The sequence below is a fragment of the Mandrillus leucophaeus genome, unplaced genomic scaffold (assembly GCF_000951045.1).
Source record: "Mandrillus leucophaeus isolate KB7577 unplaced genomic scaffold, Mleu.le_1.0 Scaffold60, whole genome shotgun sequence".
NCBI classification, from domain to species: domain Eukaryota; kingdom Metazoa; phylum Chordata; class Mammalia; order Primates; family Cercopithecidae; genus Mandrillus; species Mandrillus leucophaeus.
The window spans coordinates 1,977,080-1,990,288 of record NW_012106475.1 but is presented as its reverse complement, the minus strand read 5'-3'; the positions used below and the strand labels follow the sequence as shown (position 1 = coordinate 1,990,288).

The 13,209-nt window shown below is 45.2% G+C and overlaps 1 protein-coding gene across 1 annotated transcript in view; it reads left to right on the top strand.

Annotated features, from left to right (window-relative positions):
- Window positions 1-252: 252 nt before the first annotated feature.
- Window positions 253-13,209, top strand: part of SAMD4A (sterile alpha motif domain containing 4A) — a 237,871-nt gene continuing 224,914 nt past the window's right edge. The window contains exons 1-2 of the mRNA XM_011999697.1: window positions 253-494; window positions 636-1,252. Of these exons, the coding sequence (XP_011855087.1) occupies window positions 1,057-1,252 (196 nt within the window). The 5' untranslated portion in view covers window positions 253-494; window positions 636-1,056. The remainder of the gene's footprint in view (window positions 495-635; window positions 1,253-13,209) is intronic.

The window sequence follows — 13,209 nt, the reverse complement described above, 5'->3', positions numbered from 1 at the left end:
GGGGGAGCCGGGGCTCTGGGTTGCGCCGCCGCCCGCTGGGCGCGGAGCTTTGGGTGGGGAGAGTTTATTTTTGTCTCGAGCTGCTGCCGCGGCTGCTCACGGCCTAAATCCAGAGGGGCGCCTGGCGGTGGAGATGCTGGCTGTTGCTGTAGATGGAGCTGCAGCCACTCGGCTGCTTCTCTGGGAGGAGGAGGAGGAGTAAGAGGAGGAGGAAGGAACTCGGGCTGCCGCTGCCTCCGCCTCTGCTTTGCATTAGCTCCCACCCCCACCCCCGCGCCCCTTCGCAGCCGCATTGCAAGTTTTCTGCGCGGGGAAGATCTGTTGCTGGTGCTGGCGTTCGCAGGCACGGAGCCCGAGGCCACCCCGGGCGGGGCGTGAGGGGAGCACCAGCCGTTGGCAGCGGCAGCAACAGGAAGACGCGGGGTCTCCTCCCGCACCTGGGAAGCAGGCTTTTCGCTATTCCCCAGCCGGGAATAGCCCATCTCCCGCATCGGGTGCGGAGGGGGCGGCCAGATTTCGGGGAAGCCAACCTTCCGCGGGACGCCCCCACCCCTGGCCCCCTCTGATGCCCTCGTCCCCCAGGGCGCGCTCCTCCGCTGGCCGAGGTCTCACTGCAGCTCTTTTTCTCCTTCCAGTGGTGATCGCCGCTCGGGAATGCGGGCGTGAAGGGTCCGAGCTGCCGCCCAGTGGGGAGGAGACCCCAGGACGCCGGAAATCACCATCCCGAAGCTGCAAGAAGGGGGGAGACAGCATTCTTCATTCAGTTGTGTGCCTTGTGGGGGATTTTTAAAAAGTCGTTATTTTTTTTAAAGAAACATTTCCGTGCTACTGTCTGTCATCGTCTCTGGGGAAATCAGCCAGAACCACCGGAACGTAACTGAAACCAGACGAGAGAGGCGGGAGCCCAGGCAGTACCTGCAGCGTCCGGGCACCAGAGCCACCTTGGAACGGGAACGCGTCTCCGGCTGCGGGGCTGCGGCTCCGCCAAACTTTGGGGCAGGCGGGGCGGTCTGGGGCGCCCAGGGGGCTCTGTAGACCGAGGGCGACCCCCTAACCATGATGTTTCGCGACCAGGTCGGGGTGCTGGCGGGCTGGTTTAAGGGCTGGAACGAGTGCGAGCAGACTGTTGCGCTGCTGTCGCTGCTCAAGCGCGTGAGCCAGACCCAGGCCCGCTTCCTCCAGCTCTGCCTGGAGCACTCGCTGGCCGACTGCGCCGAACTGCACGTCCTCGAACGCGAGGCCAACAGCCCCGGTAAGTGCGCGGCCGCCACCGTCCCGCCTGCCCCTCGCTTCCCTGCCTTGGGCCAGGCCGGGGCCCGCCCCCGCCAGCCGCTCCGCCAGGACCCGGACCGCGCGGCCCCCGAGGCCCTCGCAATCCGCTCCCTCCTTTACCCCCTCTCCCCGCCCACTTACCTCCGCCGGCCGCTTTGGGGTTTTGCCCACTGTGAACTCCATCAGCCCCTTCCGTGTGGTAGCTACGGTAGCATGAATGATTGATTTTTCTCTCATGCAGTTCCTGGGAAATAAGTAAGTCAGGTCACGTAGAGTCTGGATTTTCTGGGTGTGTGTGTTTTTTCCTTCCTCCTTCTTCTTTTGGGCAACGTGGCTCGCTGGATTTCAGCAACACATGATAGATGCCCGGGACTGCCCTTCAGAAGCCAAGCTTGGATAAGGCTGTGTGGGGAGTACATGAAAATCCAATTTTATTATTCGGTTTTCCCCACGGATATTCTGGTTTTAGAGCTTCGTCTTCAGAATAATATGCAGGTGACGCTACAGACTAGTAAAATGACATTTGCAGTATGTGTATTATGGGGTTAAGCTTACCGCTCGTGACATTATCCATATTGATACAGATCTTGTAGAAAGGGTCTTGGAGAAAGGACAGGCATGAAGTGGGTTCCCTAATGCTTCTGGTCAGGAAACTTTACTGAATAGAACAGAATCGTTTCATATTACCCTGCTAGTATTTACAGACACCTCAACTAGTATGGAAAGTGAATATAGTCGAAAGGTCCAGCAGTTTCCTATTTGCTAGCGTGGGTGGTGACAGACTGAAATTATATCCTGGAGGGTAGGAGGAGGCTGGGGGATGGGGGAAAAGTCTGATGGTTGTGATTTTGGATAGGGGAAATTCTTTAGTTCATGCGGCTGCAGGAGGGTGAACAGAGCCCCCAGTGTTTATGCAGAGAAAAGAATGCAGGGTCCTCTTCCAGCTGTTCCACGTTGAAGCTGCGAGCCTGCAAAGCTCAGCAGAGGTCTGGGCTGCCATTTGATGACAAGGTCCAGTCCAGGGCAGTGGGGCCTGGGAGACACTAAAGTGAGTGTGCCTTCAGAGCAGCAAGAAGCGAGCCGGCCTACTCATTCCTCCTCCCTAGTATGGTGTGCACGATGGTGAAAACACTAGAATGGGATGCTTCCATATATAGAATCATAGGGTGGAAGTGACCGCTGGAAATCTTCACAGTTCTTTTCCTGACCAGACAGGACTGCACCCGAAAGATCCTGCATGGCCAAGTATGGAGGGCCGTACTGAGGGAGATTCCATTGAGCCCGAGCCTCCCAGCTCATACCCGGACTCACTGGGGTGGCGATGACAGGGCCCCCTTTGGTTGAGCTCCACGTTTATAAATAGCTGGAGGGCCAGCCTCCTTCCCTGGGGTGTGGAAGCATAACTAGGGTAATTGATGATCCACCCTCTTTGCTTGTGTTCTTAATTTCAGCGGGAAGCCTGGTTTACCTGCTCCGTTTTACTTTCTCAGGTTTGACAAACAGGGTTATATAAACTTTTGCATTTTATAGATTGCAGAGGATTTACGTAGAGCCATTTAGGTTGAATGCTTGATTTCAGTGCTGGTAGGGACTATTCAAACTCATCTTTAGGTTATTCAAATGTTGGAGCAGCACTTTTTCCCTTTGAGTAATGGAGATGACTTTTTCCAATATAGCAGCCACCAGGTTAGTAAGTAAAACAGTTAAATGTTAAAATGAGATGGCCTAATTGAAAAAATCTCATAGTTAAAAACACTGAACTGTGAGTTTTTTTAAGTCATTTGGTAATTTTTTCCCTTAAGAAATGTTTGGCCATACTTATTTGTATAAGATACCCACCTGTTCATGCTGCTAAATGATGTAGATATACAAAATATAGAACTGTTATGTAAGATAGGAACTCTTCTCCAGTTTCTGGATTAATCCTTCAACCTAGACATTTCGCCTGCATGGAAATCTTTGCACTTGTTTTGTTGTGTGGCCAGGACAGAAATTTCTTAGGTCATGTGATGATTTGGTTTACATTTGGAGTGTGGGGATCATAAAGAGCATCAGGAGTCATCATAGCATACCTGAGTCTGTAGTGTGGCTCTCTGCGTATCCGGAAACTAGCCAAGAACCAGGAAGGGGGCAAAAAGTCCACTCGCAACCAGAGTAGATAGTATGAAAGTCCAAGAGAATATTTCAGGCCCTCTCTCAGTACTTACTTTTATTCTAGACACAATCCTAACATTTAAAAAATTTGACAAATAATCCATAGTGTATTGGGGGTAACACTTTTAGAATGGGGTGAGGGGCTGCTGTAATGGGTAGTAAAAGGTGACCCCTGACAGCCTGACAACTAGGAAAAAGACAGAAAAACTGTAACTTTAGGCAAGAATTGGAGCAGAAACTTTGAAAGCTTGGGAATATTAGAGTAGGAACCCTCCATTGACCTTGCAGGCACCACTCTATAATAACATAAACCAGTAATTGCTATTTACTGTTGTTAACAGTGAACTATGGAAAGAATACATTTTTAGACACACTCTTTAAGAAGAGAAGGAAATGTTCAATATACTTTGGAAATATTTACACCCAGAATAATTAACCTCCGAGCTGTTTTCATGTGCAAGGCTCTTACCAATTCAGAAAACTAGGCTGTGCAGAATGACTCATTCATTGGATGGCTGAGATTTCCTGTACCGAAGTCATCTTGTATCACTTTATTTTGTAATCATCAATTAAAAAACCCTCACATTTCATCTAGTGTTTAGAGATTTTAAAACTTGGTGAATGGGAACCAAATTCATATCTGGGACTCGATCTCAGTATAATAAAGAAAAAAATAAATAGTGAGATATCCTGCACATTAAACATGATTCATTTGAGATCCACGGGATGTAATTTGGTGCTTTCATTCTTTTAAATTTACTGAGAATCTAGTGATTCACTGGTTCATCCTTTGCCTCAGGCTCATGGTCATTGGAGATTCTGAGAAAATAATTGAATTGATCCCTATGGATTTATTTGTGGGTGTGTTTTTCTTTTAACAGATACAGTCATGATCAGCTCTCTCGTACAGTCTTGTTTCCAGAATCCTTATAACCTTAGATAAGTCTCTTCAGCTACTGCCCCAGTTGAACATTGAGACTTCTGGCCAGTCTCAATTCCGGGACTAGCAGGTCATTTGATACCTACAAGTGGCAAAAATGCAACCCACTGACTTTACCTGAAGTTTCCAAAAGAAAAATAGGTTTTGTGGCATTATTTATTTATGGCTTTTGTCACTTGGACTTGAAATATATTTTTCATAGAGATTTATAAGTTAATCCACAAAAACGTAACCCACAAAATATACACGATTTGTGTATGTTTGTGGTAAGTAAATGGCAATAAATTCCTATACTTATAGTTAAATACAAGAGAAAAGAATATCCAAAATCGTGATGTTTGAGACAAAAAAAAAAAAAATTGTGGAGATGGAAGACTACCTCTCAGAATGTACTTACTCTTATTCTAGACACAATTCTAACTTTTAAAAAAATTTAATCACAGTGTATTGGGTGTAACACATTTAGAATGGGATGAGGGGCTGTCAATTTCACCCCATATTTGTGTAAACTTGCTGTCATTAGAGGGTAGGTATGTTGGTTCCATGATTTTTATGGTTTTGGTTTCTGTAGTACAAGTATGCCATCCTGTACCCTGCGTTACTTTTTTTTTTTTTTTTGAGACGGTAATCTCACTCTGTTGCCCAGGCTGGAGTGCAGTGGCACGATCTCGGCTCCCTGCAAGCTGCAAGCTCCGCCTCCCGGGTTCACGCCATTCTCCTGCCTCATCCTCCCGAGTAGGTGGGACTACAGGCGCCTGCCACCACGCCTACTTTTTGTATTTTTAGTAGAGATGGGGTTTCACCGTGTTAGCCAGGATGGTCTTGATCTCCTGACCTCGTAATCCGCCCGCCTCGGCCTCCCGAAGTGCTGGGATTACAGGCGTGAGCTACCGCGCCTGGCCCCTGCGTTACTTTTTAAGGTTACAAATGGAATAAAAAGAAAACAGCAGAAGTTCACCGTGTTAGCCAGGATGGTCTTGATCTCCTGACCTGGTAATCCGCCCGCCTCGGCCTCCGAAAGTGCTGGGATTACAGGCGTGAGCCACCGCGCCTGGCCCCTGCGTTACTTTTTAAGGTTACAAATGGAATAAAAAGAAAACAGCAGAAGTTGTTTTCCTGATGATATGGATAAGATCTTGTTTATAGTTTTTTCATTCATGTATTCATTCAACAAACATTTTCTGACTGACTGCCTGCTATTTTCCTGAACCAGTGTTATACAATGGAAATACAAAAGTAACTTACTCTAGTCCAGTGCCTAGTACATGATAGATATTCTCAGTGTGGGGTAAATGACTAATATAAAATTCATAGGTGCTGAAGCATAGATATGGGGATAAAAAGTACCAGGAGAGGCATACCGGGAACATTGTGAACCTAGTTGCTTATTGCCTGGGGAGTCAGGGAAGACCTCCCTGAGGAGGAGATACGTTTGAGCTGAGTCCTGAGAGGTGAATAGGAGATGGTTCAATATACTAATGTAAAAAGGATTGTAAAGAGGGGGCAAGAAGGTATCTCCCATGCAGAATATAGTGTTATCCCCTTTAATGTATGGGCCTACATGCATGATCCTCTGAGAGGCATGAGTGGAAGAGCCAGTTTAGTTCAGACAGTTTCCATTTTGGCCACATGGTGGCATTATCTTCCGAGGGCAGCTTGGTTGCTGTCTGCATTGGCATATGCAGGGGAAGGAAGGATGGAAATAGAGAAAAAAGTATTCTCCAGGTGGCCACTTACTTATAGCCGTAGGAGGGCATAAGTTGTAGCAGATTTTTAGAGTATAGATTTTTAAATCAGCCTGGGCTAGTTAAATAATTTCTAAGCCTCAGTTTTCTTATCTGAGAAATGGTGATTATAAAACCTTGTTATTGTCCGAAAGTTACTTGTTAATGATCCAGCAAGGATCTATTCTATCCCTCAGGTTTAAATTTGCCTTTAATTACTATAGAATTGATATAAATAATATTATTCTAAATGATCAGAAATCTTATCAGAAAGGATTATGAAGAGGAGATTGAGAATGACTTGGAACCCTAAAAAGATATGAGTCTACTGGGACCCACCTTCTATGTTTTAGCCTTGTTTTTTCACTGTCTCTCCTAAAAATATGCAGCCCTGACCCAGTTTTCCCAAATAACTTATCAACACTTTTTCCTTCAGTTGGTGAATGTGAAAAGAAGAAATCGTTTTGCTGAATGAAATATATAGGGGCTTTATATACGAAGCACTTTTCACTTAGGGTTTTGTAATTTTCTTTGGGTCAGTCTGGGATGACCCTGCAGTTTACTGCTGATTGTAAGTTGTAGCAGGTCATACATATTTGTACTCTTTTTCGTGAATAATTTGGGTTTGGTTGTATCACCTGGGTGCTCACGGCCTTCAACAATTGAGTATACATTATAAACAGTCCCCGTCAAAGCAAGTAAAAGACAGACAAACTTCACAGCAAATTGGCTTGTTTTTGTTTAAGTAAACAAATGAGGACACAAGATGATGGTTGAAGGGGCTGAGAAGTAACTGAAAACTTCCCAGACTGTCGTACAGAAGTCTAATTCTAAAGAGAATTGACAACACCAGAGAAGAGGGAAAATATTGCTTCTCCTTGACCCGAGGAGAAATTTGGGGTTTTCATCTGTGGGTGAAGTGCCTTGTGTAACTCATTTGCTAGGAAAGGTATGGTGCTCTTAGAAATCTTTTCTTTTCCTTTTTAAAATATACAATCACTACTTTGAGATTTTAATGTGTTTCTTCCTTTTCATCTCTCCTGATCATTCCTTCCAAGGCCTCACTGAGCTCATCCAATTCACATAGATTAAGATGCAGAATCAGACATCTCTTCTGAGCTATTTTTGCTTCCATTGAAGCTGCCTGAGGCAGGATTTTCCCAAAGAAAGCAGAACTGTTAGAACAGGGGCCGAGAGTCCAGGCTTGGGCCTTGCTCTGCAGCCTGCATCCCAAGAGTCAGCTTGGAATTCAGAGGACCCGTCTGCTTTTATGTAGGAACATGGGACTCCCTGGAACCCGGAAGCTCATTCTAGGGTTTTGTTCCCATTCCACTTATCAACATTTTAAAATAGCTTTCTTGTCTTAGTTTACTAGGAAAAAACAATCAAATGATTCAGTGGTTTTTTTTACACAGTAGATAATACAGTGCTATTATAATGGTACCTGACAAAGTGTAGCTGGTAAGAAAGTGGGACTGAGTTCCTCGGCACATATACATTTACCAAATACCCCAGCAGAGAGCCCAGGGCCCGTCAAAAGCTGAAATACACATTACTCCTCTCAAGTAGCTTATACTCCAGTTGCAGAGCTGAAACAAACATAGGAAAAGATGTAATAATTCTATCATACACAGTTGCTAAGTGCTGTGGTTCTGATTAGAGAACAAAACTGAAATTGAGTGAAAGGAGTGAACAGGGTGGATTGGGCAGTCGAAGAAGCTGAATGGAAGAAGTAAACTTGACTGTGTCACGTGAAGTAAGTGCTTTTAGGGCTCAGAAGATTCTTGCTGTTGTAGTACCTCAAATGCCAGTTTCATCAAGGAAACCACACATGCAGGGGACTCTGTGCATGTGCCATGGAAGGGGCAGGCTTCCTGGGCCTTTGAAGGATGAGTGTCAGTAGGCTAGAGAGAGGGGAGCATGAGGGATATTCACCATCATGAGTGATTGCTTGGTGAGTGGAGAATCAGTCCCAACACTCTGTGATTTCCAGCATATTTAAAGATAGGGAAATGGAACATCTGGTCACCTAGTATTTTCATCCCACTTAAGTATGCATAACATTATAAGACTTAGTAATAGTTCTCTTGGCTTCTCCTAGTGGGATATTTTTGTAGGATGCTTTGACTATAACTAGTGTAGAGCAATAACATCTGAAACAGTTAGAGGAAAAGATAAAGAGTTGTAGACTAGTTCTCAAAATTTAGTTGCATGCATATCACTTTGGGATCTTGTACTGAAAACTCTGATTGAGGAGGCCTGGGGAGGTGGCGCTGAACACCTGGGGTTGTAACAGGCTCCCGGCTAATGTTGATGCTGCATATCTGCAGACCATGCTTTGAGTGTGGACTGTTATAAATGGAAGGTAATTTAGAGGTAATTTGGTGCAGTAGCTTTCAAGTTTTATGGCTATGTGTCAGAAGGTTTTTGTTTGCAAATGAGAACTTAGATGAAGGCTTATGGGAAGTGGATGTCCCCCCAATCCCCTACTCCCCAAACCTAACTGTCCTAGGAGAGCAGTTTGGAAATCTGACCAAGGGCAGTGGTTTTTCCCAGGCTCTGAGACAAGACATTGGTTGACAAGGCTATGGCCAGAAGATCTGGGATCAGAATCTGACTCTCCTCAGTCCAATGCTCTTTCTCCTGTCTCAGCCCCTATCAAATGGCAGTAACCTGTTAGAGCCCTTGAACTTGCTGCTATGAGGAAGGTCATTTTGTGAGTCTCTCTATAGTTTTCTGTTGACTTCACATGCAGAGCAAAGCAAATCTTTCTTAGCTCTGGTGGCGGGACCTCTTTGGAAGGCAGGGGAAGGAGAAAGACAGGACAAGGTGGACACTGTGGTCAGTCCTAACTAGTAATGTGCAAAAATGCATGCTAAGTGTCTACGGGCACTTTGAGGTCACTTTGCCCTGGAAAATCCCCATGGATTGCTTTAGTCAGAGAGTATCCTAGTGGTACAGGTGTGTTTCATATGATGGAATTATTGACTTAAAAATCTGTTCAAGTTTTACTTACGCATGTAAGCACTGAAATACGCTTTTTAGTTTGGTAATATGGTCACTCATTAAATTATTTGAGAATTTTATATACTGCTTTCAGCAATAATTCTCTCACTGGTTCTTTGAACTACCTCTCACAGCCTGCACTGAGTTTGGGTTTGAAGAAGGCTGGAGAATTTCCCTGAGCTTTTTGGATATGCTGAAATTTCCAGGCACTCTAGTGATCAGTGTCTTATGGAAAATGAGGCTCCAGGAAAGACTTCTTTCTTTCTTTCTTTTTTTTTCTTCTGATGCTATGGGCTGTAAAGTTGAGCTGGAAAGAGCAGGAATGTTCATTCCAGAGACTGAATGGGAGAGATCTCTTCCCCTGCTTCCCCAGAGCACTCCCGTAAAGTGCCATCATTGGAATTTCTGAAGCAGCTTATCCTGATCTGTCATAGAATCCAAGCATCTGTGTGTGCAGCATAAATACATACACAACATTGACTTTCATTGTATACGTTTCTATCTGTGTATGTGCACCAAACATGTGATTTAAACACAGTTAAAATGCATGACTAAAATGTCAATGCTGAACCAGTTTTGAAATTTTGAAGAGTGGTAAATGAATGGGAGAAACAAACCGTCTGACTTCAGAACCACTCCATGTGCCTCAAGATAAATAACCTTGTCTCCGTTTGAAAAAGGAAAAAGGAGGGAGAAACCAGGTTTTGTACATTGTAGGCATCTCAGAGGTTAATGTTGGGCCTGTGCAAGATACCAGAAGAATATTTACAACATGATCTGTGAGCGTATGGATGAAGAAATAGGAACCAGCATGGTTTTGCTAGGAGTGGGAGGATGGACCATGGAACACTAATGCCGTTTCCTATCTGATGGGGCAGTGGGAAAGGAGGGGGGATAGCATTTGCTGAGAGACTTCTGTGTTCCAGGCAGATTACAGGGAATCCCATCTCTAAGTTTCAGCATAGGCTTTGACAAAGCCTCTTATTTCCTGATGAATTAATGAAGAAATAGCAGTAGGTGAGAATCTAGTTGTGTGGCTTTAGAGTGGTTTCAGTGACTGTTACAGGCCTGTCTCCAGCCACTGTCTGCCTGAAGGGAGATCTCTGGTGCTGTACATTGAAGCTCACGTGTTGGACATTATCACTAGTGTTGATGGAGTGTGACTTCACCTGGGGTCCCCAAGAAGGCAGAGCCTGAGGCAAGGGCTGGTGTGCAGGTGGCTTATTTTGGGCACTGATCCCAGGCAACAGGAGAAGGGGCTAGAAAGAGAGAAACAGGAAGGAGGAAGAGTCAACACAAGCCTGCATTACCAAGCTTGTCACTGCTGTGGGCAGCGGGGGCTTAATCCCACAGGGATCCTCTGAGGAGCCACACAGAATGTGCCTGAGAAGTAGCTGAAGGACAGATGAGGTAGGCACGTATCCATTATTCCCCTCTTCCCTTGGCCAAGGGTTGTCCTGGAGGTACCGAGTCCCTGTACTTTCAGGTTTGTACATGTTTCTGCAGGTGTCTCAAAGATACCCCAAGGCAGAATGCTAGAAAGACATGGTGCAGCCAAGGCAGGGTGCTGTCAGGTTATACCTGTGTGAAACTGGGGGCCACAGCAAGGGCCTCAGTGTAATCCAAGCAGAGAAGGTGTTTGTCAAATCTATGGATGAACCTAGAAGGATAGCTGATGGCTTGATGACAGAATCATGATGAAAATATTTGAATGTAACAAGATGATATATAAAGCACTAAAGTGTAGCCCCTACATTGGCATCCCCTAAACCTAAGCTAGAGAAGGCCTGGTGCTTCAATAGCATGCATAAAAAGGGACTCTGGCTTTTAACGCACTTACAACTTCATATGAATAATGTCACAATGTGGTTGCCCCCAAAGCCACTAAACTCTGTAATACAGTCATTGTACTCAGAATAAGCCTGTGCTACCAGCCGCACTCTTCCTGGAGTCCAGGAGGCAGTTCTGGGTACACACTCTGAGGGAGATGGACAAATCAGGATGTGACCAGAGAAGACAGGATGGTGGGGGGCACTCGAAAGCCAGGGTGACCTGAGAAGATGAGCAGAGAGCTGTCACTGCTTACTCGGAAAGCTGGCTTCGAGTTGAAGGGTTAAATTCTCTGTCCATGTAGAGGGCAGTGGGTGGAAGCTGCCGTTCATTTAGCTCAGAGCGGAGAAAAACTTTATGATAATTAGGGCTGCCCAAACAATGCAGTGGCCTGGGCTTCATCAGAGTTGGACGAGCCTTTAGCATTGAGCAGAATAATCCTTGCGAATAAGACTGGCTCCTGTTTATTGAGCACCTGCTCTGTGCCAATTGTTTGCATAACATGATCTCATTTATTCTTCCCAATAACCCTATGAGATGAGGTGGGAACTGCCATTATTCCATTTGTCAGGGAGGAAACAAGCACTCTGACTTCGGAACCACCCCATGTGCCTCTCTACCCTAGGGATTTAGTGTCTATTGGCTTAGAAAAGAAGCTCTGATTTCTTGGATGACTTCCAAAGTCCCTTCTGACCTTAAGATTCTATGATTTCTATGAATCAGGAATGAAGATAGGAACACAAAACTATTGACAGCAGAGGAGAAAGAGAGAGAGAGAGACAAGATGAGTAAATGAATGAATGAGTGAATGAATAAGGGTGGTTTTTAAAGTTTTCTTGGTGGGCCCACTGGCTCACGCCTGTAATCCCAGCATTTTGCTAGGCCTAGGTGGGTAGATCATTTGAGGTCAGGAGTTCAAGACCAGCTTGGCCAACGTGGCGAAACCCCACCTCTACCAAAAATACAAAAAATTAGCTGGGCGTGGTGGTGTGTGCCTGTAGTCCCAACTACTCGGAAGGCTGAGGCAGGAGAATTGCTTGAACCCAGGGGACGGAGGTTGCGGTTGAGCCAAGATCGCACCACTCCTCTCTAGCCTGAGTGACAGAGTGAGACTTCATCTTAAAAAAATAAAAAATAAAAATAAAAGTCTTCCTGATTTCCGGTGTATTCCTCCCGCACTTCTTGGCCTGTTTGGACCACAGATTTGTGACTTTTTATGAAATATACCTGTAGATTAATTTTCAGTTCTTTTATGATAGTAGACAGTCAAAGGCTAGATCACTGTGATGAGTAGGGCTTCCACATTTAAGAAAAAGATGTCGGCCGGGCGCGGTGGCTCACGCCTGTAATCCCAGCACTTTGGGAGGCCAAGGCGGGCGGATCACGAAGTCAGGAGATTGAGACCATCCTGGCTAACACGGGGAAACCCCTCTCTACTAAAAATACAAATAAATCAGCCGGGTGTGGCGGCGAGCGCCTGTAGTCCCAGCTACGCGGGAGGCTGAGGCAGGAGAATGACGTGAACCCGGGAGGCGGAGCTTGCAGTGAGCCGAGATCGCACCACTGCGCTCCAGCCTGGGGCACAGAGCAAGACTCCGTCTCAAAAAAAAAAAAAAAAAAAGAAAGAAAGAAAGAAAGAAAAAGATGTAATGAAGTGAATTGAATCTTGCTTCTTTTGGGTCACGCAAAAACAGTGAAAAGTGCTGAGTGTGTTAGGCACTTATTAACAAAAGTAACTCAGAATTGCGGTCTAAATCTCTGTATCTTTTTTGTTCTCTCCGTGTAGTTCTAAAAATGACCATATGCTCTTCCTTGAATGGCAAGAGCGTCCATTCTTTTTTCTTAGCATGTTCTGTATGTCGCACAGTGTGCAGACAGCAGCATACATACACAAACACTATCTCCTGTTATTGAATGGATGAATGATACAAAGAAGCAGAACGAGTGGTTGTGAAAATTAAATGCAATGTATTTCAATAATTAGATAATGGGCTGACCTCTCAGAGTCAAGCACACTGTAAGTACTTAATCACTGGTTTCTAAGTTATATAAATCCCACAATGTAGATACTATCTCCATTTTCCAGATGACGAAACTTAGGTTTACAGTGGTTGGAAATGTGCCTAATGTCACCAACATCTTTCTGATCCCAAAACCTGTGTTGAATCCTTGCTATTGCATGAATGCTGAAGATAGATTCCAGTTCTTAGGTAAATGAAAATGTTGGCAATTGAACGAAAAATATGTATTTTTAATGGTAGTTTTAATAATTCACAGTAACAT